The sequence below is a fragment of the Typopeltis vanoorti genome, chromosome 25 (genome assembly GCF_054136105.1).
Source record: "Typopeltis vanoorti isolate ZY-2024b chromosome 25, IOZ_Tvanoo_1.0, whole genome shotgun sequence".
In the NCBI taxonomy this organism is placed as follows: domain Eukaryota; kingdom Metazoa; phylum Arthropoda; class Arachnida; order Uropygi; family Thelyphonidae; genus Typopeltis; species Typopeltis vanoorti.
Genome location: NC_143573.1, coordinates 58,557,088 through 58,584,132, shown reverse-complemented (window position 1 = coordinate 58,584,132; position 27,045 = coordinate 58,557,088). Strand labels below are relative to the sequence as shown.

At 35.8% G+C, this 27,045-nt stretch overlaps 1 protein-coding gene across 1 annotated transcript in view; it reads right to left on the bottom strand.

Moving 5' to 3' along the window:
- LOC150092769 (ciliary microtubule-associated protein 3) overlaps positions 1 to 27,045 on the bottom strand; it is a 102,996-nt gene that overhangs the window by 39,336 nt on the left and 36,615 nt on the right. The window contains exons 4-5 of the mRNA XM_090414742.1: positions 26,312 to 26,439; positions 3,256 to 3,376 (exon numbers count right to left, since the gene is read on the bottom strand). Coding sequence (XP_090270868.1) covers positions 3,256 to 3,376; positions 26,312 to 26,439 — 249 coding nt within the window. The remainder of the gene's footprint in view (positions 1 to 3,255; positions 3,377 to 26,311; positions 26,440 to 27,045) is intronic.

Sequence of the window (27,045 nt, the reverse complement as noted above, 5' to 3'; positions counted from 1 at the left end):
TGAAAATGTACTCACAATGAAGATACATTGTGACTGAATCTTTAGTCAATGTTTTCAAGGAGAGGTATGTTAGGTATCTAGGCAGTGTGACCAAGGACCATCCATAGATAAGTCCCTGATTTCCTGGAGACACCTGTATTATAGTAATAAGAATAATAACAGCAGCAGAAAGTTAATGAGATATAAAATTAGTTGGAAATTGAGTTTCAATTTCACAAAACAAATAAGCGGTTTTTGTAAAATTCTGTTTTATTTTTGACTACCATGTTAAGCACCTAACATTATATAAAAAAAATAAATCGAGAACCCCCCCCCCCCTGCAAAGTTGAGTGTTGGATTTTTTGCCAGTTATCCTAAATTGTATTTTACATTTCAGCATGCTTCTACATTACAAGAAGTAACAGCCCCCCCCGTCACACACTACACACTCCTGTTATTTGAAGTTATGGAGAGTAGAAAGCAGTATTTCATCGAATTGAATACAGGTGGTGTAGCACATAACGTGAATTCAGTGACTTCAAGAGAGGTGTCATTGTGGGCTATCACATTGGTGGCAAGTCTATATGTGCCATTGCCACTCAACTGGCACATTCAAAATCAATGGCTGGTGACGTGATCAACAAATGGAGATGTTCCAGCATCATTAGTATAGGAAAACACCCAGGGTGGCCCTAGTAAATGACTGACAGGGACAGGAGGGTGTTAAAATGGGTGGCATGCAAAAACCGACTACGATCGGCACAGACTATCTGTGATAAATTCCAGAGTGTGAGTAACACCATGGTAAGCACTAATACTGTACAAAAAGAACTCCATTTGCTGGGTTTCCACAGAAGAGCAGTGATACACAAGCCAAACATCACAACAACGAACAAGGGGCTTGTCTAGCTTGGTGCAAAGAGTGTGTGAACTGGACAACTGACAAGTAGAAAATGGTACTCTGGAGCAATGAATGAGGGTTCACCTGTTTCCAGTCTGATGGCAGGGTGTGGAGGCAGCCTGGTGAATGCTTGTTACCACAGTGTGTTGTACCCACAGTAAAATTTGGGGGAGTAATGGTGTGGGAGGTGCATTCAGTTGGTTTGGAGTGGGACCAATGGTTATTGTCTATGGTTCAATTTCACCAGCTCATGAAACCTTAATATTCTGGATAATCAGGTGCTGCCTACACTGTGGAGTTTTTGTGGAACAGACCTATGTTACCATCAAGACAATGCTCCATGCTACAAAGCTGCAGCTGTTATGGAAGAGATGAGTGTTAAACGATTGCCCTGGCCTGCATAGAGTCCTGATCTCAACCCCCATCGAACACCTGTGGGATGAATTGGAGCAGTGATTGAGGTCCAGAGCAGCACGTCCTCGATCTGTTGATGAATGCAGTGCTGCTTTGATGGAAGAATGGAGACAAATTCCATTTGATGTTTGCGACACATTGGTGGAACCTCCCTCAGAGGGTGCAGGAAGTGATCAAAACCAAAGCAGTAGGGTTTGCTTGCTGGTATCAATTGTAAATTGCTGAAGTGTCTGGACAATTATTGGTAGATTGTGTGTGTGTACATGTATAAATAAAAGTAATGAGTGAATCCAGATGATATTTTGTAGAACAATAGAGAAATTCATGTGCCATACTATCGGATGGAAGCACTGGACAAAGGGATACTTTGTGTATCAATTTGTTTTCAGACAAAGAAAATGTAATCATTTAACTTCTGGTATTGAGATCATAGGGTTCTTAATAAGAATTAGATTTTATTAAATTAAACAATACAACTAATGCTTTCTCTTCATGTGCGATATAAGTTCACTTAGGTATCTTTTCCAGAAAAGTCCTGTCTCGTCACAATTAAACACTTGCTGAGGAATAAATCCCTCAGTCCCTAAATAAGTTTTAAATTCATCCACAAATCGAATAGCAGCCTCTCCATGCCTTACTACACTATGGATCCCAGTTCTCTTTTAAAATGCTCAAACCATCTCCATACTAGCTTTAAAATCGTCACTATTGGCACCTGGGGTCAAACGCTTAAGGTCACTATGTAGTTGCTTAGCTTTTTAGCAAGTTATTGCCTCCGAAATACTGTCACATGTCATTAGTTTATCGTTAATCCACACTAACAAAAGTTTCTCCATTTCCTCAACAGCCTGAGATCTTTTAGGATAGAAAATTTTCACTCCTTTCATCACAACCATTTGAATCACATCTCTATTTTTAATAATAGTACAGATTGTCTATTTTGTTATGTTATAATCTTTAGAAAGTTCATAAATATAAGTTCCATTTTCCCATTTAGATATAAGTTCTTTCTTGAGTTCAATAGTTGGTCTGGGTGCTCTCTTTTTCTATTTATTTTCATCACTGTACTTTTTAGGAGTCATATTAACTAATTATTAAATAAACAGACAACACAACTGAAAAAAATTAGAGATAAATTTAATTTGAATTAAATTTATCAAAATTACGATACACACCAGAGAGTGGATTCACAGCACTCGAATAGAACCAAACATAGTGACGTGAACGGATCAACAACTGCAGAGATAATGCCAGCTCAAGTGAGCATTGGTGCATTCATAAAATGAACAATTCGCCGATCGATACAATTATTTTTCAATGGAAACGTTCATAAAACGATTTGTTCGTAATTAGAGGCATTCATATAAGAAGATTTTACTGTGTATGTAGGCGCGCGCGCGCACACACACACACACACACACACACACCCTTTGTAGCTTAGTCAATTTCAACAATGTCCTTTGGTTGGAAAGACCAGAGTTCAAAGCCCCATCTAGGACACAAATAACCTTTAGCAGTGCTTTTCAACTGAAGGTGAATTAACTAGTCCTATCTCATGGTGGAGGGTTTCCACCATGCAAAACAGGCAAACAAGAAAAGAGAACACATGCAATTGGCAATCATAATACCCTATGCAGATAGGATTAGTTTCTCTATCAGAGCAGTAATTAGATTAAAAAAAAAAAACTAACAATATTCATAACTGTTGAGACTGGCTGTAAAATGCTCTTCCTTTGGTGGCCAAAGATCACAGCATGAGATCATATGTCAAAGCTCTAGTTAGAAGTTCATATGGTCTGTTGACAGGAGGTAATGTTTGCAATTTAATTTTATTAAATTGCAAAGATTACTTATAAAACAAATAGTTTATAACACACCTAAGAAATTTATCAAAATATAAAATATTAACAAAAATACACATGTACATTTTTACCATTTAAACTTAATCTACATATGCTTACTTGATCTGTATTTTCTATCATACACTTAATTATCACAGGTGGAACGACTACCTGAGGACCTCCAAAACATCCCTGAACATTAATTTTCTTAGTCTGAATATCATATTCATAATTTCCAGGTCTGGAAAAAAAATAAAATATGAAGGAATTGTATTTATCTTGAAATGAAATGGATATAAAGCAACATACAAGAACAATTCAGCAAAAGTAACCTTAAAATTTTAATGCTTTGTTAAAGCATTTTGCTGATGGGTTATATTCTCTCAGAGTGGAGGAGTTGGTGAGAAATGGCACTAATGGTTTTAAGGACAGTGGTAGAATGGAGGTGTCCAACTATAAGTCAGTATGCATTTCTTCTGTAATTGTTAAGATTTTGTAGAAATTAGTGAAAGATCATATATATTGTTGGCAGATGACAGTAATGTTATCTATGAGGAGTCAGCATGGATTTGTTAGGGGATGCTCTTGTTTTAGTAATCTAATTGCCTTTTATAATAAAGTAATATAAGCAGTTGAAGAGGGAAAGGTATATACTGCCATTTTTTTTTTGGATTTTATAAAAGGCATTTGACAGGATACCACATGATAAACTGATAATCAAGTTACAGCATGTGGATTTGAATATCAGGTTAGTGAATCGGATTGGGAAATGGCTTTCTGATAGAGATCAGAGGATTGTGCATGAGAGTAGCATCAATGTGAAAGAATGTTACAAGTGGAGCCCCTCAGTACTCAGTAATGGGACCCAAATTGTTTATATCAATTACATTGTCAATGGACTGCAGGGAGGGAGATATCAGTTTGTAGATGACGTTAACCTGGGAAGGATTATTAGTAATAGTGCTGATGTTGTAGCCCTTCAGGAGGATTTGAAGAAGCTGGACAAAGGCAAATGAATTGGGGTATCAGTTAAATGCAACTAAATGTAAGGTCTTGAAGTTTCAGATCAATAAGCTGCATATTCTTTGTTGGAGGAACTGTACTAGAGGAAGTGGAGGAGGAGGCAAGGAACCTTGGGGTGATAATTGACAGGGGACATATTGAAAAGATGGTGAAGGTAACCCAGAAGATTGCTGTAATACTGAGAAGGATCCTTCTTAGTATTGCATATCTGTCCAGCTTCTTCAAATCCTCCTGAAGGGATACCATGTCAGTGCTTACTAATAACCCTTCCCAGCTTAACATTATCTACAAACTGCTATCTTCCTGCAATGCATTAACAATGTCATTGATATAAAGGTTAAACAATATGGGTCCCATTACTGAGTTCTGAGGGACTCCACTTGTAACCTTCTGTCGCCTTGATACTTGACCAGCAGAGATAGAAAATTGTGTTTCCATTGTATAAAACCCTGTTCAGACCACACATGGATTATTGTTCTCAGATTTGGTTGCAGGGATTTGAAGAGAATAAATTAACCTTGGAGAGGGTGTAAAGGCAGATAACAAAAATGATATTAGGACTATACAATGTTGACTATGAGGATAGGCTGAGAAGATGCAGACTGCAGAGTTTGGTCATTGATAGGAGGAGAGGTAATATGATTAAGGCATTTAAACCATTGAGAGGTAGGCATTATTTTGTGAAACCTCCAAGGAGTCTAAACACTCACCAAGGGAGGACACCTACTCTACAACTCTGTATCCACCATGTAACCCACCAACTGCACTGAACTGTCACTACCATCATCATCTACATCAATGCCATCTACTGCCTACCACCATCACCAAGAGGTTGATGGAAGTTTTTTCACTTGGCTATGCTACCAATAACATATTTGGTTTAATCCTTTATCCAAGAGTAAGCAAACAAAGTTTGCACCTGAAATATTTTCAGGACTGGAGCAACTCATGGTAAAGTAGTATAAGTTCTGATCACTTGCCTTAGTATCCCAAAGCACATATCCTTATGGGTATGTAAAATGCTATGCATTATGGAAGGGATCACTACCCAGACCGGTTTCAACTTTATTGAGGTCTCGTCAGTGGGAGCTAGACCTAGAGGTGGTGATACTAAGGTGGAAGTAATGCAAAAATCATATCATACACCAGTTGCCAAAAGGTGTCAACACCTTATTAAAATTCTCTGGATTAGAGATAGTTGATGGAACTTTTTCTCTAACCTAATTTCTCTAATTAAAATTCTCAAGAGGTATTTTTGTCTGTAAATTGCATGTGTTCTGAAGGCCGATTTGTCTATATACAGGATGAAAAACCTGCTACCTCCATATGAGATTGGCTAATTCACCTTCAATTGAAAAAACCCATATTAAAATTCCTCCTGTCACAACGAGAATCGAACTTAGGCCTTTTCCAATTGAAGGGTGCAATGTACCATTGTTCTTCAAATTGTGCTACAAGGCTAGTTACAGGAATGAAACTGGGGAGTTCTTTCATATGGGAGATCAAAAGAAAGGAACAAGGACAAAGGGCCATTCTTGGAAGATACAAACAGAAATGGAATAAGAGTGTGAGGAGTGGCTTTTTTTGCATGGAGGGTGGTAAGAGAGTGCAGACAATGAATAAGTTTAAGAAGTGATATCAAAGACTGTAGTTTAAGATGGACCTCCCACAATGAGTCAAATGACTCCATGGAAGTCCTGATTAATAATAATTTTTTCCCTTTCCCATTTGTCACATTCCAAGCCATTTCGGTCAGCAAGCACTAATTTTGTCCAGAAGAGTTCTATACATTTGATATAACTCCTATGTCACTCTGCTGTTGTATCATCTCTTATAGATTCAAGTACTTTTCTAAGGATTTTAGCTTCAAAAATCTGAAAGGCTTTTTAATCTTCTTTGACTATTAAGATTCAGATTTTTGTTCCGTATATACAACTGTTGAAAGTTTGAATAATCATTTTGTATATTTCTTTCGGAATTCTGTTTGAGATAATTTCAGAAGATATTAAATTATGAAATGAATTTAATGCTAGAGTTCTAGCATTTATTTCTGTACTAATTAATGTTTCAAGGTAAGTGCTATAACTAGCTTTTCGTAGGAAAAAAAAAAAAAAACGACAGAAATAGATTGGTTAATTTTTAACTTTAACCAAAAACGTTATAGAATCAGCATCCATGGCAGCAAAATTTAAAATTTCAAAATGAAAATATACTACTGATTATTTTTTGATGCCCTATTTCAGCCCCCCTCCCCCTTCATCCTGGGCCCTGTGCATCTGCACCTGCCTATTTATGACACTGTCCAAGATATTTGAAGGAAGCAGCATGTGGTTATCAACAGTAAATTAGTCTTTTTTTTTTCTGTTTGCTATTTTTACATATTTTTTAAACATACAGTTTTATCCTAATTAATTTATACTCCTAGTTTTTCAGCAGCCATTTTATATCTGCAAAGTCATGTACAGAAGTAAACAAAACATGTTCTTATTGACTGAAATTATAACAAGTGTCTCTTTTGGCTGTAATCCTAATTCTGGATTTCAATATACATCCTGCAGATTTTCACTGGATTCAGGTGTTCTATACTGCCCATTGTAATGTCCCATTTTCTTTAAATCCAGTGTTTAAAATCACTGTTCCGTGAAATGGAGTGTCTTTCATATGCAACAACCAGCATTATAAAATTGCACACCGTAAGATATATATAAATTAAGACAGAGGTGCTAAAAGGTTATTTCACTTTTGGGAAATTAGTTTGTTGGCTAATGTTGGCAGTTGTTTAATGAAGGATGCTTATTCATATTCAAAATATGCTTGGCATTACTATACTAATGCTATATACCAGTTCAATTTAAAAAAGGATATAACATTTATTATACACACATATTCACAAGAATATAGTAATTTTATTACTGCAAATATTTCAACCAGAAACTAACTGGTCATTATCAGTGCATCAGCATAATCAAAAGGTGAAGCTACAACAAAAAATATTAATCCTATTTACAGAGCTGAGCCAAGTGTCAGATACCATCTAGTGGGTGATTACAATAAAATATGATTACAATTATAGCCTAAATTTAAAATTAAGTGATTTGAAATAAAATTAAATTTAATTACATAATGAAATGACACAGCATTATATTATATTAAATTTAAAAAAAAAATAAAATGGGGGTGGGAAAAGGATGTAACTGTTGAGCTACCAAGTTTTTCTTTACACGAAACTAAGTTCTGGTTTTTAGTATATTATAGAGCAGAGCACCAAACAGAGGATCTTTGAATATTTCTTTATCCATGGCTTATGCTGAAGAGGCTATATATGTTTTAGATTGCATAGTGCACACTGTAATCAGAAATAAAAATGGATATAAATACTGTTTCCAGAATTAAACATGCTGACAATGCACAAACTTTAATTTCAAAATATCAGCATGCGCTTTGCACAATATGATGAAAAAAAGTAAAGCTTCATTTTAACCTATCGTTATTATTGTTATCACTCAATAACATACCATAACTATTATTTTGGTAACCACAGGTCTGATGCCTATCAAACATGATCAATTAAAACAAGACAGTGATATAAATAAAAGGTTATGCAAAAAAAAAAAAAAATATATATATATATATATGTCATCAACCTGTTAACATAAGTAGATTTCTGTAGACAGTGAAAAAGTTCTCAATGAGAATTAAGGATTTCTAGTAATATGCATGCCCAAAGGACTGCTTGAAAGAAGAAGATGGTGTGTGCATCTGCACGGTTAGCCAAGTGGCTTTGCGCTTTGCAACCATATGACTGGGGAAGGAGTGTCCCAGGTTTGATTCCTGTTGAAGACGTGAGGAATTTGAGGATCTTCCTCAGCCATAGCCATGTTAGCCGATCTTGGGCACAACCAGTAGGGTTTTTTCCGCCAGTTTATCTGGCGTTTTTCATCCTGCAAGCAGGCAAACCGGCCCCGTGAACATACGCTGCTACAGTCAAAAATATATACTCCCAGCAGCAGGCTAAGTGACAAGTCAGTTGGGAGTGGTACTAACAAGAAGTCGCATCTAAGTAACACGCGGACCCTGCATAGGAAGCGGGAATAATGCATAGTGAAAGAAGAAGTAACTAATGTATCTGGAAGTGAAAAAAGTGGTCATTTTCTCTTCTTTCTTTTTTATAGTAAAAAGCAGGATTTTCAGGAGGATGATTGGAGAAGGACGAGAGAAAGTTTACTAAGTCAGCAGGTCAGATATGAGGAGTAATTGAGGCAATGCAACTTACAAAGCCTTGTGAATAGAAGAAGGGGGGGAATATGACATATGTATAAGTTGAAGGATTGTGACCATATTAATGTGAAGGAATTTTTTTCATACAGTAGAGGGAGGCAAAGGTAGAACTAGAGGTCTTCCTTATCTCACTCAAAACAAGAGCAGATGCAGTTGGATATTAGAATTGTGCATTGGATTGGAAATTGGTTATCTGACAAGTATCAGCAAGTTGTGTATGGGGAAGAAATAAATATCCTAGAGGAAGAGTCGCTAGTGGTGTGCCTCAGGGTGTCATCCACTTCAAGAAGACTTGAATAGGCAGGGGAGTGGGGATGCCAGTTCAACATTGCAATATGTAAAATTTCAAAATTTGGAAAACGAAGATGAGGATGTAGAGTTTACTCTTGCTGGAGATATATTGTTGATTGAGGAAATAAGAGATCTTGGGGTAATGGTGGATAAGGATCTAAAATTTAGAGTACACATGTCCAAAATTGTTAGGACAACATAAATTCTGGCACCGATGCAGAAAACACTAATTTGAAGAAGCAAGGAGATTCTGGTTCCATTGTATAAGGCAGTGCTTCCCAAACTTCTGGATGTCAGGGCCCCCTTTGCAAAAATTAAAATATTTCACAGCCCCCCTCGAAAAAAAATCGTAATAGAGAGATATATTATTATAATATTTATTGTATTTATATTCAATACAAAACGTACACAGCGAATATTGCAAAAATCAAATGCAAATATTACATTTTTTGCCTCTTACCGTTTGTTTCTGAAGACGATGCGGGCTATTTTGGTAAAATATGAATACTGCCCTTTTTTTTTTTTTTTTTTGAGTCTGTTTCTGCTTCTTCTGATTGTTCGCGTGAATTTTTTTTTATTTTTTATTAGTCACTTATCCATCTCAGGGTTAAATTTTTTGACGTAGAATAGATCAAATAATATCACCACTTACCGATACTGGCACACCTCAGACTGATAACATGAAATTAGTGAATATTACCCGAATAAGGGAATCCCTCAGACCAGGAACATTTTTCTCTTTTGTGACTTTTCTCCCCTTTAAGGTAATTAAGCCTAACGCGAAACAGACAGTAAAGGCAAGTTAGTAAAACGTGCATATGATTGGTGCAGTATTAACCAAAGATCGCGCGACCGAAAGATAAAAGCATAGCTGACAATTGAGTTGAAATGCTAACTCTCTTCAACCGAATTCCATATGTGAAACTGCCATAACTTGTATACAACACAAGATCATTATATATACATATATATATATATATATATTACTTAGTTTTAACACTTTTACGAATTTTAACACGTTCGGTTGAATTTTATTGCTGCCTTGGGAAATCGAACTCACACACATCTAATTAATAACAATAGTTTTTAGTTAGATACTGTGCTTGCCCATGCAACATATGGTTTTGTTTCAGTCTATACAGCATAGTTTCTGTATGAGGGGACACACTCATTAATGATGAGTGTGTCCCCTCATCTACAAATAGTGCAATTAGTTGTCTCTAATTGCACTATTTGTTGAGAAATATATTACACAGACTCCTCATACCTTATTCACTGGCATAATAAAAGAACTTGTTTTTATTGCCTCTGCAGTATAGTGGCTGTTAGGGAGGGCCCACTGCAAGGGAGTTACTATCTCCTCACATGAACTTGTTTAAGCTTTTTTTCATGTGTGAAGTATATGCGAAACTTTTATTGGTAACAGAAAACTAGCTCGGATGAGAGTGATAATATAAAACGAGTTTTGATATGTATATAAAGTCAATATCAACAGTCATCCCTGATTATGAACGCGTGATGAAAGGGATAGGAAGATTTGGAACTTCCCTGGAGCGCATTCGAAGTAAATACAATTAACCACTGCTTTGAAATGAAACATATGAATAAGCAATATTTACTAATATTCATTAAGCGCCGAAATACGCAGGAAGCAAAGTTTGTGAACCAACACCAATGTGTGAATTTTTCCATTAAAATATAAAAAATAACAAAATAAATAATAAATAATTATTATTATTTAATTATTTATAAATTTTTTTATAAATATTATTAAATATATAATATTTAAATAATAATAATAATTATTATTATAAATAATTATAATAAATAGTTAAATACGTTTTTTTTTAAATAAAAAAAATCTATTAGTCTTAAAACATTTTAAATTTGTTTTCATTATTTCACGGCCCCCCTCAACAAAACCTACGGCCCCCAAGGGGGCCGCGGCCCACAGTTTGGGAAGCGCTGGTATAAGGAACCAAAATCTCCTCAATGTGCCTAATCAAGGCCTTATACATTATAAGGCCTTGATTAGGCACATATTTTGCCTACTGTGCACAGATTTGGTAACCTGGTTTTCAAAAGGATGAAGAGATGTTGGAAAGGGTCCAGAGGCAATTGACTAAGATAGTCTTCAATCTGGAATGTTAAATGTGAAGAAAGCTTGAGAAGATGCAATTTACAGAGTCTAATGGATAAGAGGAAGAGAAGTGATATGATAGAGACATACAAGTAGGTATGGGGTTGTTATAGGATTAATGTTGAAGAGATTTTTCATAAAATAGTGAGAAATTGGGGAAGAACAAGAGGTCATCCCTGGAAACTCTACATTCTAGGGTCCAGTAAAGCTTTATGCAACTTAATGCTTAAATGTTAGTTATTAGAAATCATACTGATTTAATGGAAGACATCTATTAAGATTATGGTAACCAATGTTTAATCACATCCAATAGTTCATCAACATTATCTGGTCATCTTGGATCAGAATGGCACTGTATTAACACTACTCATAATATCCAGTGGGATAAAGCTATTCTCCTGCATAGATGAAGGTTCAAATATGAATGCCTTTTTAAAGAAAGTTGTGAAGCTATTTTACACCGACCGAATTTAAATTGAAACGATTGTCTCTCTCTCTCGAAGATCTGGGAGACTTTTATTTTATGTAATCAATAAAAAAAAACAATTATCTTAAATATTAATTAATTATTATTTTCTATCATTTCCTAGCATGTGGCAACAATTGTATTTTAATAGGTGATCCATCGAATGTTCGTTACTTGTATTCCATTCCTATAACTGTTTCTGTGACACTGAAGATGTGCTATTAGTTTTAGTATGAAATATCTGTACCTTATTAATTAAAAAGTTATTACTTTGGTCTTATGTGTTCTTTTAATAATTATACTATGCCACAGGTACCTCTAAAAATAAAAAAGCTCTGTAATGGAACTAGTGCTGTTTATTTTGTAGGTTAAAAAGATGGGAGTAATTTGAGAGATATTTCATCATCAGTAAACAGCTGTTTGCTGATGATGCAAATCTAGAGAGAGAGAGCAATAATTAATCAAGATGATATAAAGATCATGTGGGATGATTTAAAGAGATTGACAGTGTGGGCAAAGGATAACAATTTCAATTTAATATGACAAAATGCAAAGATTCCATAAAACTTTGGAATGAAAAGAATATGTCCTGTGCATTACATTATCAAAACAGGACTGCAGAAAATTGAAGCTAAGCATTTTTGGGTGATAATATACAGAGTTGGAGTTCAGAAGGTATACTACAAAAGATTACTTACATGTTGAAAAACACACTAATAAATAAAGATAGGGAGGTTATTATCCCTATTTATAATACTTGATACAGCTGCATCTTGACTACTGTGCATGAAAGCCAAGAAACTTAGACAACTTATGTTACCTGAGTTTTTTGAAGATGAGGAGATGGTGGAGAGAACTGAGAGGCAAGTGACCAAGATGGAGAGACATTTATAAGAAATGCTCCCTATGAATAGAGGATAGCACAAATTACAAAGCTTTGCTGATAGGCAGTAAAGAGGGGAGAAAATAAAAACCTAAGTTACTCGATTTACACACACATATTGATGTAGAAGAATTTTTTCAATATATTAATGGTAAGGGTGTAGGGGACATAGATTTTTTTGCTCGAAGTGGTGAATGAGTGAAATGGATTGCCAGAGGTTGTGAGGACTTGGTCAGTGAACAAATTTTAAGTAGAGATATGATGTATTAGGTATTGTGGGAAAAAAGGCTAGCATGGAGCATTTGCAATGAGTTTTTAGATGTCATGGAAATAAGTATATAATAATAATAATAATAATAATGTCATTTCCCAAGAAAATCAGTTTCAAATTTAATACTACTTTTGCATTGCTATGTGAATGCAAACATTTTCAAAATGGATTGCACAAGAGTTAGTATGATCATATAGGAGTTTAAGCAGAGGTATGTTCGTAATTATATATTTTATTATTACGAGACCTCAAGGAAGTCAGGGATTTATTGAGAAAGGCTATATATCATTCACACTACCTGATATACCCTTTCTTGAATTCATTCAATATTTGTACTTACCATCTCCAAAGACAAGAGATTCCATTTAAGCACTGCTGTATGAGAGAAGAATTTAGTTCTCATCTTGAAAGATCATCCAACTTCCATGGATGATCATTCACCCCCTCCCCAACCTCCATGAAATGAAAAATTCTGTCTACTGGTATCTTATATGATCCTTTCAGAAATTTGTAGGTCTCTAACATACCATCCCTCTTTCTCCTGTTTGCTAGTGTCTGTAGTCCACAAATTCTCAATCTATCCTCATAATCTACATTCCACAATCCTGATATTACATCCACTAGTACATCTTTCTTTAAATTATTTCCATTATGTGTCATCTCAAAACCCAGAAGACCAGATCTGTGCAGAATAATCCAAATGAGTTCATATCAAAGCCTTGTAAAGAGACAAAATGACTTACTTATTGACAACTTCTGTTTCATATTTGTTGCAATTATCATCTGAGTTGTATTTGAAATCTTTGCTATATGGCCCCTTAAGTTCAACTTCGTATTCTACTAAAACTCCAAGATTGATCTGTTTCTTCTAGCATAACCCTAATCCTTACAATAAGTGCATAATTTTATGTCTATAAATACTGAATTGACAGCCATTTTCAAATGTTCACAATTCTAGCCTATTCAAATCATTCTGCAAAGCATGTCAGTCACATTCCTGATTACCTTGTCTATCTTTGCATTATCAAAAAATTGCTCTGTCTCCTATCAAATCCTTCCCAATGTCATTAATATAGAGAATGAATAACAATGGAACAAGGACTGACCTGTTGGATACACCACTAATCACCTTAAATCTTGCAGATTCACATTCTTCGATACCCTACCTTCTGATATCTGTTGTATCCTTTTATTCAAGCTAATAATTTATAATCTAATCCTATATCCTCCAACTTAAGCAGCAGCATTCCATGCTATCGTGTCAAAATCCTCACAAATTCCAAAGTATCATGGTGTATCTGTTACCCTTTCCTCAACATTATTATAAAGTGTGTACAAGCCTCAAACGTGGCTTTGCCTTACTAAATCCATAGTGTTCATAACAAAGTATAGATTCTCTGTCAATCCATTTCTATATGCAATCTCTAACCAACTTTTATAAAATCTTCATCACCACTCTAGAGATACTGATAGGTTCACAGATACAATAGCCCTTACACCAATCTTGTGCAATGGGATTATCATACATTCTTTACACTCTTATGGAATCTTCCATGGGCTGAGATTCAAATTATACAGCCTGGCAAAAGGCATAGCTAATTCAGCTGGATACTTTTTAGTATCTGTACTGATATCCCATCAACCCCACTGCAGAATTCTTATTCAGTTTATTAGGTGTAGATGTAGCATTGAGCCTCTATTTTGCATGCACTAGGTTGAGAGCCTTTAGCAAAATAGGCAGCAACTCATTAGATGAACAAACTTCTCTGCACCTGTCAGCCATTTTTAATACTTCCCATGAAGTGCTAAATTACTTCCCATCTAGCAACTGATACAATAGAATGAAACTGAGATGAGTAGGTCATAATTTCCTGCTTTGTAGTTCAGCACATAGCCTTTTCTTACCTAGCTAACTGAAGGTAGAACAGCTGCATGTTTAACTGAACCCTTCCATCACTATAATAAGGTCTAATACTCTTTGACTAGATTTCCTTTTGTCACGTCATGCTTCTTATCAGATTAGCTGCCACCCAATCAATGTTCAGATCACATAAAATCACTCATTATGATTAATCATTTAGTATCCATTATGTTTATTTGTATCATCATTTTATATTTTGGTGTAACGATGTAAATTTTTCATGTAGTACTATCATATTCTATACACCCCTTGAGGGTAAATGGCAGGAATTTGATGAGGATGATATGTTTATTTGGTGATGTATTTCATCATCACCACCAACTGAGCTACTAGGTGTGTAGCAATACTTCACCATGTATTTGATCTTGTTAGACTCCAATGCACATTGTATCTTCAGATTCATTGCTACATAGAAAAACTATTATTAATATTTCCTTTATAGTTTTCTACCCTAACTGGACTGAAATCATCTGATATCATTAGCATTATCTCTGCCCCCCCCCCCCCCCAATCTTTCTTATCCTTCCTAAAAATACTGTATTCTTTACACTTGATATCAATTAGTATCTGCTTATGTGAGCCAGGTCTCACTAATGCTAATAATCTAAGGCCACAATGCATTCACCAAGGCAACAAATTATTCCTTTGTTCCTGATACTCCTGGCATTTGTGTATAAACAGAATAAGTTTTCTCCATGCTTTTTTGTATACTCACCTCTGCAGTCCACATGATCTAGTTGGACAACTTTTAGATCTCTGTTCATATCTAATGCTTCACTTATATAGACAGGGGTGTACAGCAACTAGATTCTCATTCTTGCACACTGAGTACCCGCTAGGGGAAGCTAAAGCTGCTACCAACCAAATGCAAGTGATCAAACTAAAATGCTCCCAAATTCCTGCCCTAAAGGATCCCACCTGGGGCCAGGCCTAAAAATAATATCATTTAATATTGAAGGTTTCTCCAGTGTCAAGCAAGATCTCATTGCAAATATTTGCAGAGATAATGACTGATGTGCTCTGCCTGTAAGAAACTCACAGAGTGGGAAAGCACTGCCAGATCGTATATCTATGACATGAAACTCATCAAAGTGATACCCATTATAAATATTATAGTGCAATATTTACTAAAGAAAACTTAATTCCATTGTCCATTAACTCAATGAAGAAATATTGAGATTATTACAATTTAAAAATATCTCAATCACCTCAGTTTATAAACCGCCAGAAGAAGCTTTTTCCTTCCCCAACATCCTCCTCAATAATAATGTGTACATGACTTAATGTCGTATTAGGTGACTTTAACAGCCATAGTATTAACTGGGATTACACAAACTCCAATGAAGATGGAGAACTTGTTGAAAAAAAGGGGCTGAAAACTTTTCTCTAAACCTGATACATAATCCAAAACTCCTTGCATCTTTCAACAGTGGCAGATGGAAGCAGGGATATAACTATGATCATATTTGTTAACTCAAAAATATCCAAACACTTGGGTTAAAAAGGTCTTAAATCCCATTCAACATACTCAACATAGAGTATGTGGAACAGACCTATAATGCTTCAATTCAACCCAGCCATTATGCGTAACACAGTCCCTTACAGACGACAATTTAATTTTAAAAAAAAAAACTGTTCCATAGGGCCAGTCCTTTCAAACCACCAATTCATATAAATACTGAGGAAAATCTCCACCAAACACATCCTCTGAGGATGCCCTACACATTCAGACCTTTCCAGTGATATATATACAAGCCCAGTATGCTAATTACTTACAACTTGACAACACCAACTCCTTCTCAGAGAGATTATCTATGCAGGAGAATAATTATGCTCCAAGATGGTAGAGGAAAGGCATTCCTCATGGAAAAAAGAAATAGAAGCCATTGATGTGACTCATAGTAGCAAAACGGCACAAAACTTTATCCACAGAATTAGAAAGGATTTCACTAAGCCATATGAGCATCTACAGGTGACAGCTAATCAAATTGCTCACAAGTTTGAATGGAAAATTCCCTAAAAAGCACCCAAAAAATAAGATATTTAGAACCCCAAGTGAGGAACAAAATATGATTAGCTCTGATTTCACTATCATTGAACTGAATGCTGCCATAGACCTATTAAAACTTAGAAAATCTGACCTCTATGAGGCCTTGATGATATCTGTAATGAACAAATTAAACATTTTGGACCCAGGACTAAAGAGTGGTTATTAAACCTATAACAGCACTTGCCTCAGAACCCTAAGGATACCAACTATCTAAAGGTATGCCAAAGTGGTGGCCTTTCTGAAACCAGGGGAAAACTCCAACCGAAGCAAAAAAATTACAGACATATCACTACTCAGCAACCTCTTTAAACTCTATGAACGATTAATTTTGAATAGGCTACAACCCTAATCGAACCCCATCTTATTGTGAGCAGGCTGGTTTTAGACCAGGCAAATCCAATACATCACAAATTCTCAACCTCACTCAATAGACAGAAAATGGTTATGAGCAAAAACTAGCCACAGGAGCAGTCTTTGTAAACCTAACTGCAGCATATGATACCATAAACCATCTCACACTCAGAAATAAAATATATGGAATAACTAGAGACTATCACCTTGTCCTCCTGATCCAATCACTCTTGGAAAACAGACCCTTTTTTTGTGGACCTGTGACTAGGAAGAGCCACTGGCATCCAACCCAAATCTGTAGCTTCCTGTTGGCTTCCTTACTGTTAAGGTGATAAGACCAGTCTGGGTTTTCAACATCTATGTCAATGATCTCCCCATCTTTCCAGGAACCAGAAATTTTATCTATGCCGATGACCTTGCCATAGCTGCTCAATCAAAAAATTTCAAGTCTATTGAAACTACTATATCACTTGCCTTAAATAGTCTAACCACATATTATAGCAGTAATCAATTAAAACAAACCCCTTGAAAACCCAGACTGGCCTTATCACCTTAACAATAAGGAAGCCAACAGGAAGCTACAGATTTCTTGGGAAGGCTCTAATATAGAACTTTCCTGGAGCCCAGTCTACCTTGGTGTAACTCTCAATCATACTTTCATATAAAATACACACATAGAAAAAACAAAGGCAAAAATTAATGCAAGAAACAACATATTAAGAAAGCTTACTTCCTCCAAATGGGGTGTACACTGAGATCTTCTACCTTGGCCCTTTGCTATTCTTCTGCTGAATATGCCTGCCCTGTATGGTCTAGATCATGCCATGCTGAAAAACTTGACCCAGCATTGAATGAAAGTTGTCGCTTAATTACAGGATGCCTGAAACCACCACTAAGAGACCTGTATACTTTGGCTGGTATTGCACCCTTCTTCAATTCAAAGATCCGCATTCTCAGCTGACAAAAGAAGCAGACAAATGAATGATGAGTGCTACCCACTATTTGGCCAGACTACAGTGCCTCAGAGACTAAGATCTCGACATAGCTTCCTAGCAATTGTTGAACCACTTAAAAACCCTCCAGAGACAACACTTCAACAATGACTTGCACTGTACCCTGAGAATAATATCGGCATTCCAACAGCCAAACATCTTCTATGTGGTGTCTGCTTGGACAAGCCTCAATGAACTTACTAACGACAGGATGCTGCAAACAAAACCTCACTGGACCAGATAATTGTGAGTGTGGGACACCCCAGTCCATGGAACACCCCCCCCCCCTTCTTCAATCACCTTGCACAAAAGAGGACCTTATAACCTGCACAGAAAGAGCAGTTGATTGTGCAAGATTCTAGAGGAACATCTAACCATGTTTATTGTATATAACTTATGTATAAGTTATATACATAAGTTATATACAATAACTTACGTATTTTTTCTTTTTCCTTCATATTTAACTTACCTGCTAAATTTAAGCTGTTCTCATTTGTAATGTATCCTAATTTATTGTAAATGTGTTGTACCAACTACTTACTACTGCACCACTTGTGTTTGGATACGAAATAAAATACTTATATAGACATCCTGCCAGATATCGAAAGGATGATTTGGACAAGCATAATTATCCTTTCATCATAATTACCTCTATGATAATTGTGATGCAATTATCACAGGGCATATTCACATTATTAATACACTTGCATAACTTAGTTGCTTTTATGCACAGATTATCACCATTCCAACTACACACAATCTAGCTTCCCTAACTCACTTATGAGGTCTAATACACATAAATAATTCTTCACATCCTGATATCAAACAAATTCAAGTGCAGGCTGTCCTTAAATAAATACATTCTTCCTTCAACCTCATCCCACACATCCAGTTTTAACACAGCTTAAGTATATAATTTCTAGGTATCTTTAAATTTATAGTATAACCAAGTGGAAAAACTTCCAACAACTATCTCTAATCCAGAGTATTTAATTAATAATAAGGTGCGACACCTTTTGGCTACTTGTATATGAAAATGACTTCTGCATTACTTCAACATTATTATCAAGTTGGACCGTGAGATGCGGTAATTAATACCCTTGGAGGGGAATGGATGGCAGTGCTGTAGCCAATGAAGGTCTAACTGAGGCTTGGCTATTGCTGTTACCCTCCTGCCATGATCAGAGCTTTAATAGCTCCATAACACCTTATCCCTACACTGTCCTCTACAGATAATGGATAAAATAAAAAGCATTCTTGCTTTGCCCTTTAAGCCAGTCCTTATAAGGATTTTTTATTATCAAGTTGGGTCTGGCTCCCACTGATGAGACCTCAATAAAGTCAAAACTGGTCTGGGTAGTGACCTTTCCCATAATGCATAGCATTACACATGTCATAAGGATATGTGCTTTGCATTATAGGACACTAAGCCAAGTAGAAATCATTAGATTCTATATACGAGTTGCCTTAGTCCTGAAAATACTTCATACACAAACTTTGTTTGCTTACACTTGGATAAAGGATTAAACCAAGTATATAATTTCTTCTCATCTCATCTTCCTTTTCCCCTCTTTTACCTTGCAGTGTTGAGGGGTTATTAATGATCAAATCTCAAACCGTTCACAGGATAAGGTGGTAAGACCTATGCCCTGGTATATCCTATGTCCTGTAGTGTTGAGTTCTCAAGGACGGTTTGCCTGCTTTGTGGGATGAAAAACCCCACTGGGATAAACTGGGGAAAAACCCTACTGTCCACGCCCAAGACTGGCTAACTTGGCTATGGCTGAGGAAGATCCTTCAGCTACCCATGTTTCAGATGGGAATCGAACCTAGGACACTCCTTCCCCAGGCATATGGTTGCAAAGCTCACAACCACTAGACTAACTGAGTGGACATATAATTTCTTCATCATCATCAAATTCCTGATATGTACCCTCATGGGGTGTACAGGATATGATAGTACTACATGAAAAATTTACATCATTACTAACCTCCTATCTACAATTTTCCTCCAAATCAGTCTGTTACTTGTCAAGACTCCAACATTATCAGATCTTATATTTCTATCGTCTAAGGTACTTTGTACCGTATCAATCCACCTATATCGTGACACATATTTTGCTAATCTTTCCTCGCCCATTCTATTTAAGTGACCATACCACCTGAGATTAGCTCTGCTAAAGCAATTTTGAATGCTGATAATGTCTAGTTCTTTCCTAATATCCTAGTTTTTAATATGATATTGCCATTGATGCCATCTGTTCACGCCTCTAATCTTTCTCAGGACTCTCATATCTGCGGTGTCTAGCCTTTGGTCAAGTGTTTTACTTCTGATCCAGCTCTCAGATCCATAAGTTAAAACTGGTTTGAACTCTTGTATACAGCTAATTTAGTGTTCCGACTAATTTCTCTCTTATTCCATATAACTTTATTCAATTGACTTCTTACCATACCAGCTTCGTTGATTCTGTTGTCTATTTCCATTTTTAATTTATCATCTTCACTAAAAATCGTGGTTAAGTAGCTGAAATGTTTTACTTGTTCGACAGGTTCTCCGTTCACAATGCAGTTGACATTTTCAACGATTCTACCTATTTTCATTGTCTTTGTCTTTTTATTGCTAACCTTCATACCATATCTATTACAACAGTTATTCAATTTAGTCAGGGAATCTTGCAAACTTGAAGCAGATTTATTTAGACGTATAACATCGTCTGCATAAAGCAAAGGGCTTACATTAACATCTCCAACTCTGATATCATGTTTAATACCACTTTCCTTCATAATGTGATCCATATAGATAATGAATAACAGAGGGGAAAATATGCATCCTTATCTAACTCCAGGTTTAACATTAAAGCATCATCCTGTACTTCCTTCAATTCTAACTGCTGACTTACAATTCAAATACAGACCAAGTATTGCTTGATATAATGCCCCATTGACACCATATAACTGTAGTGTATCGAATAGCTTCTCTCTTGGCACCCTGTCATATGCCTTTTCCAGATTGACAAAACTTAAATTCATATCTTTTTTTTTTCCCATGCTTTCTCAACTATTTGTTGTAAAGTGAAGATCTGATCCTGAAAGCCTCTATTTGGCCTGAATCTAGCTTGTTCTTCACCAAGCTTTTCTTCCACAATTCTTCTCAACCGTTTTTCAAGTATACTTGCATAGATCTTGCCAGGAACACTTAGTAGGGAAATATCTCTGTAATTCTCACATGCAGTTTTATTTCCCTTTTTATATATGGGTACTATTAGAGCTCTACTCCGATCATCGGGAATTCGTTCCTCTGTCCAGGCTTTCTGAACTATGCAGTGCAGCCAATGTAAGACTTTTATACCACCATACTTCAGCATTTCTGGTCAGCTGCCTTTTCACATTTCAAGCCTTTGATGGCTTTATTTACTTCAAATATGGATATGTATTCCTGACTGTGTGCCTGTTGAGTGTTTTTTACCTCTGTGCTATCACTGCTTGTTTCATTTAGCAATTTTTCAAAGTAATTACTCCATACTTCAAGGATATCTTTTTAGTCTGTTTTCACATCACCTTTATCATCTCTAACTACTTTTACAGCATTCTTTCCTCCATTTCTAAGCTTCTTCAACAACTTCCAGAATATCTTACCACCTTCTTGATATTTATTTTCTACGTTCTTGCCAAAGTCCTCCCATGACTTTTGTTTAGCTAGTTTTGCAGAGTGTTTTGCTTTCTTACATTTGTCTCTGTATTCTCTAAGAGCAAAAGCTGACTTATTTGCCAGGAACTTTTGATATGCTTTCTTCTTTTCCTTCACTGCCTCTTTAACTTCCTGTGTCCACCATGGAGTTCTGATTTTTCTATCCTTACAGACAACTTCACCACATGCCTCTCTAGCTGAATCAATCAGGGATTTCTTCAAGGCTTGCCAATGAATCTCCAAGGTTTGGTTCCTATTCTCAAACTCTTTCATTTTTTCTTCAATAATCTTTGTGTATTTTAGTCTACAGTTCACATCTGAAAGCTGCTCAACTTTTATTTGCTTTAAAACTTTCTTACATATCATTCTTTTCAATATGAAATTCAATTTTATCCTGCTCAAGACTAAATAGTGATCACTTCCAATTTCAAATCTTCTGTACACTCTGGTGTCCTGCACCAGGGAGAAAACATCACTATCAACAATAATATAGTCAATGAGACTTTTCTTATTCCTTGCCTCTTCTCTACATGTGAATTTGTGCACATTTTTATGTTGGAACATAGTGTTAGTAATAACCAGTCCATGTCCTGAGCAGAAATCCAACAGGTATTTGCCATAATTATTAGCTTTGCTCATTTTTCCAAATTTTCACAAAATATTTTTATATGTCTGACAATCATTTCCTACTCTGTTATTTAGATCCACAACAAGGACCAACTTTTCGTTTTTCATTGTGTCAGTTGCTTTCTCTAAAGCATTAAAATATTCCTCCACTTCTATCTTAGTAGAACCTTCTGTGGGACCATAGGCACAAAGAAGTCTCATTGTCCTATTCCCCATTCTGATATTTGCTCACATCACTCTACTTGAGACTGCCTGCCATTCAAGAAGATTAGCATCGTATTTTGTGTTGAATACTATGGCTACTCCTTTTCCTTGATTGTCATTGCCTGAATATAACATTTTGTATTTATTGCTCAGAAAGATCTCACCAGTTTTTGTCTTTTTTGTTTCAGTCACCCCTATTATGTCGATCTGGTACTTATCTAATTCCTCAGCTAGCTCCATTTCTTTGTCATTCAGGCTTCTTATGTTGATAGTAGCAATCTTTAACTCTGGTGATATTGAGTTGGGGTGTGCTTTCAGATTTATTTCAGTAGCTGACTTTTTTTTTTGCTATTTGCCCTGGTTCCCTGGGAAAAACAACGGGGGGCCTTGTTTAAGAGGGCGACGCCCCAGCCGGTATGAAATTTTGTTATGTTGTACCATCATTTTGTATATTGGTTTAAGCGAATAAGAATACGATTTGCTCGGTAAATCCCAAATTGCCAGCCCATCCTCGCTTGTTCAGTATTCAGGTAGATACCCAACAGGGTGCACCACGAGAAAGTGAGGATTGGACATTAGCTCAGAAGCCCTGGACGGTTCTCCGCATTCCTTTAAAGGTAGAGGTCTCCTCTGAGTTATACAGTTTTGACCCTTAAGCACCCCCTTATATCCTGTAGTATATATAATTTGTTGGCATCTTTAATTTACAGCCCATGCATCAACTTGTTTACCATTACAGTTCACCTTCAAAATTCGGTACTATCATATCTTGGTAACATCTAATAATTTTCACTTTCTCACTCTTCACCCTCACTTCTTCCAGCAATGGTTCCATATCCTCTCTCATACTGTATTTATCACCAGTCAAATTGTTTGTTCCTTCCAGAACTACTATCTCTTTTCTTTCCTGTTTTTCAATTATATTCACTAAATTTGTTATTTTAGCACCTGGAAAACTTGAAGCAGTATCACATCAATCAATTGTATGTATTATAATTGACTCTTCATACCATATAATTTCCTTTTTTATAATTTATTTTATCTATCTTATTATCATTATGCAATATTTTATCTCATTCAGTATTTTGCTGTTTCTCCTTTTTGCTTACACTTCTTGTCCTTCCTATGCTTCTAATTGTTTTTTGAATTTTTCCATTTCCCTTTCATCCATCTAATAATTTGTTTTACTCTTGATATTTTCTAAGTTAATTCATTTTCAATATCATTTTCCAAAATGGCATGATTTTGGTTTTGTTCATAATTTCACTATTCCATCTATCATTCAACTTTGTTGTTACTATATGCTCTAATGTTTGGATATGAGGAGGAAACAAGCGAGAAAGTAAGTGTTGGTTGCAGGAACAAATGATTTAGTTGAACATAAAGAGAATGTAAGGGCAGATATCAGGAGGTTATCAAGAGGCGTGAAAGATAACAGTATAGTGGGAAAGGTTATCAGTGTGTGTTGCCCAGGTATGACAATGATAAGAATTATGAATGGTATGCTGGCAGAGCTGTGTGAGGAGAAAGGTATGCAATTTGTGAATGAGTGGCACATATTTGAGGGAAGAATGGAATTATACAGAAGTGACAGACTGTATCTGAATGGATTTGAAGTGAGTAAACTGGAGAAGCTTTGTTTCTTGATGTTAACAAGAGATTAGAAGTAAGAAGTGAAGTGAAAGATCAGGAGGGTGGAACGAAAGGGACCAACATACTTAGCAATAGAAATAGGAGTAATGTGAGAGATGAAGAGGGACTGGGAATGTAAGAGGAACAGGAAAATGGGGGAGGGTGCCTAGGTGGATAGTGACACACACTACATAGAGAGAGTGGATGCTGAAAGTAATAGTGAATGTATATATGGGGATGATCAGCATAAGAATGGATCAGGATGTGAGTGGGGAGGTTGAGACTTAGGTGATGGGATAAGTAAGCAGTGATAAAGGTCACATCAGTATGGTCATAGGCCTTGACATATCACCACATGTCGTAAGGGAATGTTTCAGGGAGTTAGCATCAGGCTTGACATACCTGTTTAACAAAAGGCTTGCAACAGTACAAGTTCTAATCAAGTGGAAGAAAGATCAAATTGTTCCACTTCACAAAGGTGGTGATAAGCATATGACAAAAAATTACAGGACAATCTGTATATCTGGAGTTATAGTTAATGTAGTGGAGAGGTTGGCAAGAAATAGGATACAAAAATGGGTTAATAAATGTTTTTCTTTATGCTTATCAGCATGAATTTGTTAAAGGGGTGTCATGTTTAACCAATTAGATTATATACTATAACAAAGTGATGAATGTGTTGGTCAAGGGAAATGCATATACAGCGATATACTTACATTTTGCAAAGGCTTTTGATAGATTGCCACACCACTGGTAACTAAACTGAAGCAGTTGGGATTGGATGGTAGATTAATGAGTTGGACAGGCAACTGGCTCTCTGATAGGTATCGGGAAGTTGTGCATGGGGAGGGGGAGGGGGCAGTATCCTTGAAGAGGAAAGTCACCAGTGGTGTGCACAGAGATCTGTCTTGGGACCACTGTTATTTAATTTGTATATGAAATAATATTAGGATAAGTTTAATTGGTGACATACAACTGTTTGGAGATGATGCAAAACTGGGGAGGAGTGGTGAGGAACCAAGCAGATGTGGCTTCACACGAGGACTTGAATAAGTTATATGAATGGGCAACAGTATGGAATCGTCAGTTCGATGTTGCACAATATAAAGTCCTGCAATTTGGTAAGCAACAATGAGATGCAAAGTATACACTTGGTGAGAAATTTTGAAGGAAGTTGAGGAGACAAGAGACCTTGGAGTGGTGGTGGACAAGAATCTGAAATTCAAAGGTCACAGGTTTTGAAGTCACCACATCAGATTATGGCTATGATGTGGAGAACTTTAACATGCAGAAATAGAGAGATTCTGGTTTCATTGCATAAAGCTCTGATCAGGCCAATGGATTATTGTGCACATATTTGGTCCCCTGGTTTTAATGATGAGGATCCAGAAAAGGCTGACTAGAGTGGTAACTGGGCTTTGAGATGTGGGATATAAAAGGAGAATGAGGAACTGCAGTTTGCAATCTTATGTGTTCGTCGAACATGTTGTTTATTATTTTAACGGTATAATAGAACACAGAAACTAAGTAAATAATTAATTTAATATAAGTTAATAAATTAGTTAATAAATTAATTATTTACTTAGTTTCTGTGTTCTATTATACCGTTAAAAAAATAAACAACATGCAGTTTGCAATGCCTTGTGACTATGAAGAGAGAGAGGATATATAATTGAGACATTTAAGTTGGTAAAGGACTGTTACTGGGTTAATATAGAAGAAATTTTTTATAGAATAGGAAAGTGGGTAAAACAAGTGGAAAGCACTGGAAGCAATATAAGGAGGGTGTGAGCAGGTTCTTTGTGTGGAGAGTGGCTGGTGAGTGGAATGCATTTCATGCCATTGTGGTGAATGCAGATACATTGAATTTAAAGAACAGTTTGATGGGCTTTACATGTAAAGCCCATCATAATACTTTAGAGATAAAAATACACTTCGAAAGATTTATGTGCCTCCTGCAATGAGTTTGACTGAATTGGAGGTCTGGTGTTAATAATGCTGTTATAATTGTGACTGGCACCATTTTATGGAACTACTTGAATATTACACTTTTCCAACAAAATATCTGGAAATATACCAAACTCAATAAATACATGAAAATCAGCAGTAATATACTATAAAAATTAATTATTCCAAGGGGGAAAAAAACTCAACAAAACAGATAAAAATTGCCAATTTAGCAGATGTGCTAAGTCAACTGACTTTTCACTATATAGTCTCAAACCCCAATCACATATTATATTATAATTAAGAATATATCATAACTGATCAATGACAAATGATCATAGTGTTTGACATCTTAAGTCATCTTAAAAAATTATTAAGAGTCAATAAATAGACATTAATCAGCTAAGCTTACCCTGGAGTAAGAGCACAAGGAAGTTGTCCTCCAAAGCGTTTAGAACCACTGTTAAAAGGCTTAGTGCAGGACTTGAACAGATGAAGGTCTGACTGATCAGGTTGGTACTTGGTTGGAGGTGGTGCTATCTACTCAAAACAACATATACAAAATATGTTGCAAATTCAAAATTTCCAGTAAAATAATAAAACTAATATTAATTTTTAATATTAAGTATTAAAATATAAAAATCTATCTTACTAAATATAGTTCTATATTATGCTATGCAATATCAAAATATTTCTTACATCTCTTCCATAATATTATTATAAAAATACTTTAGAGATAAAAATACACTTCGAAGGATTTATTTTTTACTTAAAAATTAATTTTTTTAGTATGTAGATATTAAACATTTCTATGGTTCCAAAAGAATGTTGAAATTATTTATAACTATAAATAAATGTTTAAAAGGTCCTGCTATGACTAATCACATATCTGATATAGAATAAGAAACAAAACACTGACAATAAGCTACTTTGGATAAACCTGCAAAGCTGAAATATCTGCCAAACTCAAGAAACAAATGCAAAAATTATATACCAGTAATGCCAGCAGCTGTTTTCCCACCCCCACACCTCAGAAGAATGTAATATTTCATCATATTTAGTAAAGAATGTGATAATACAGTCCAGCATCTGGATGGTGGTTTGTAGTAAATCTGCAAGGAAAAAGAGTGACTGTAATACTTCAAT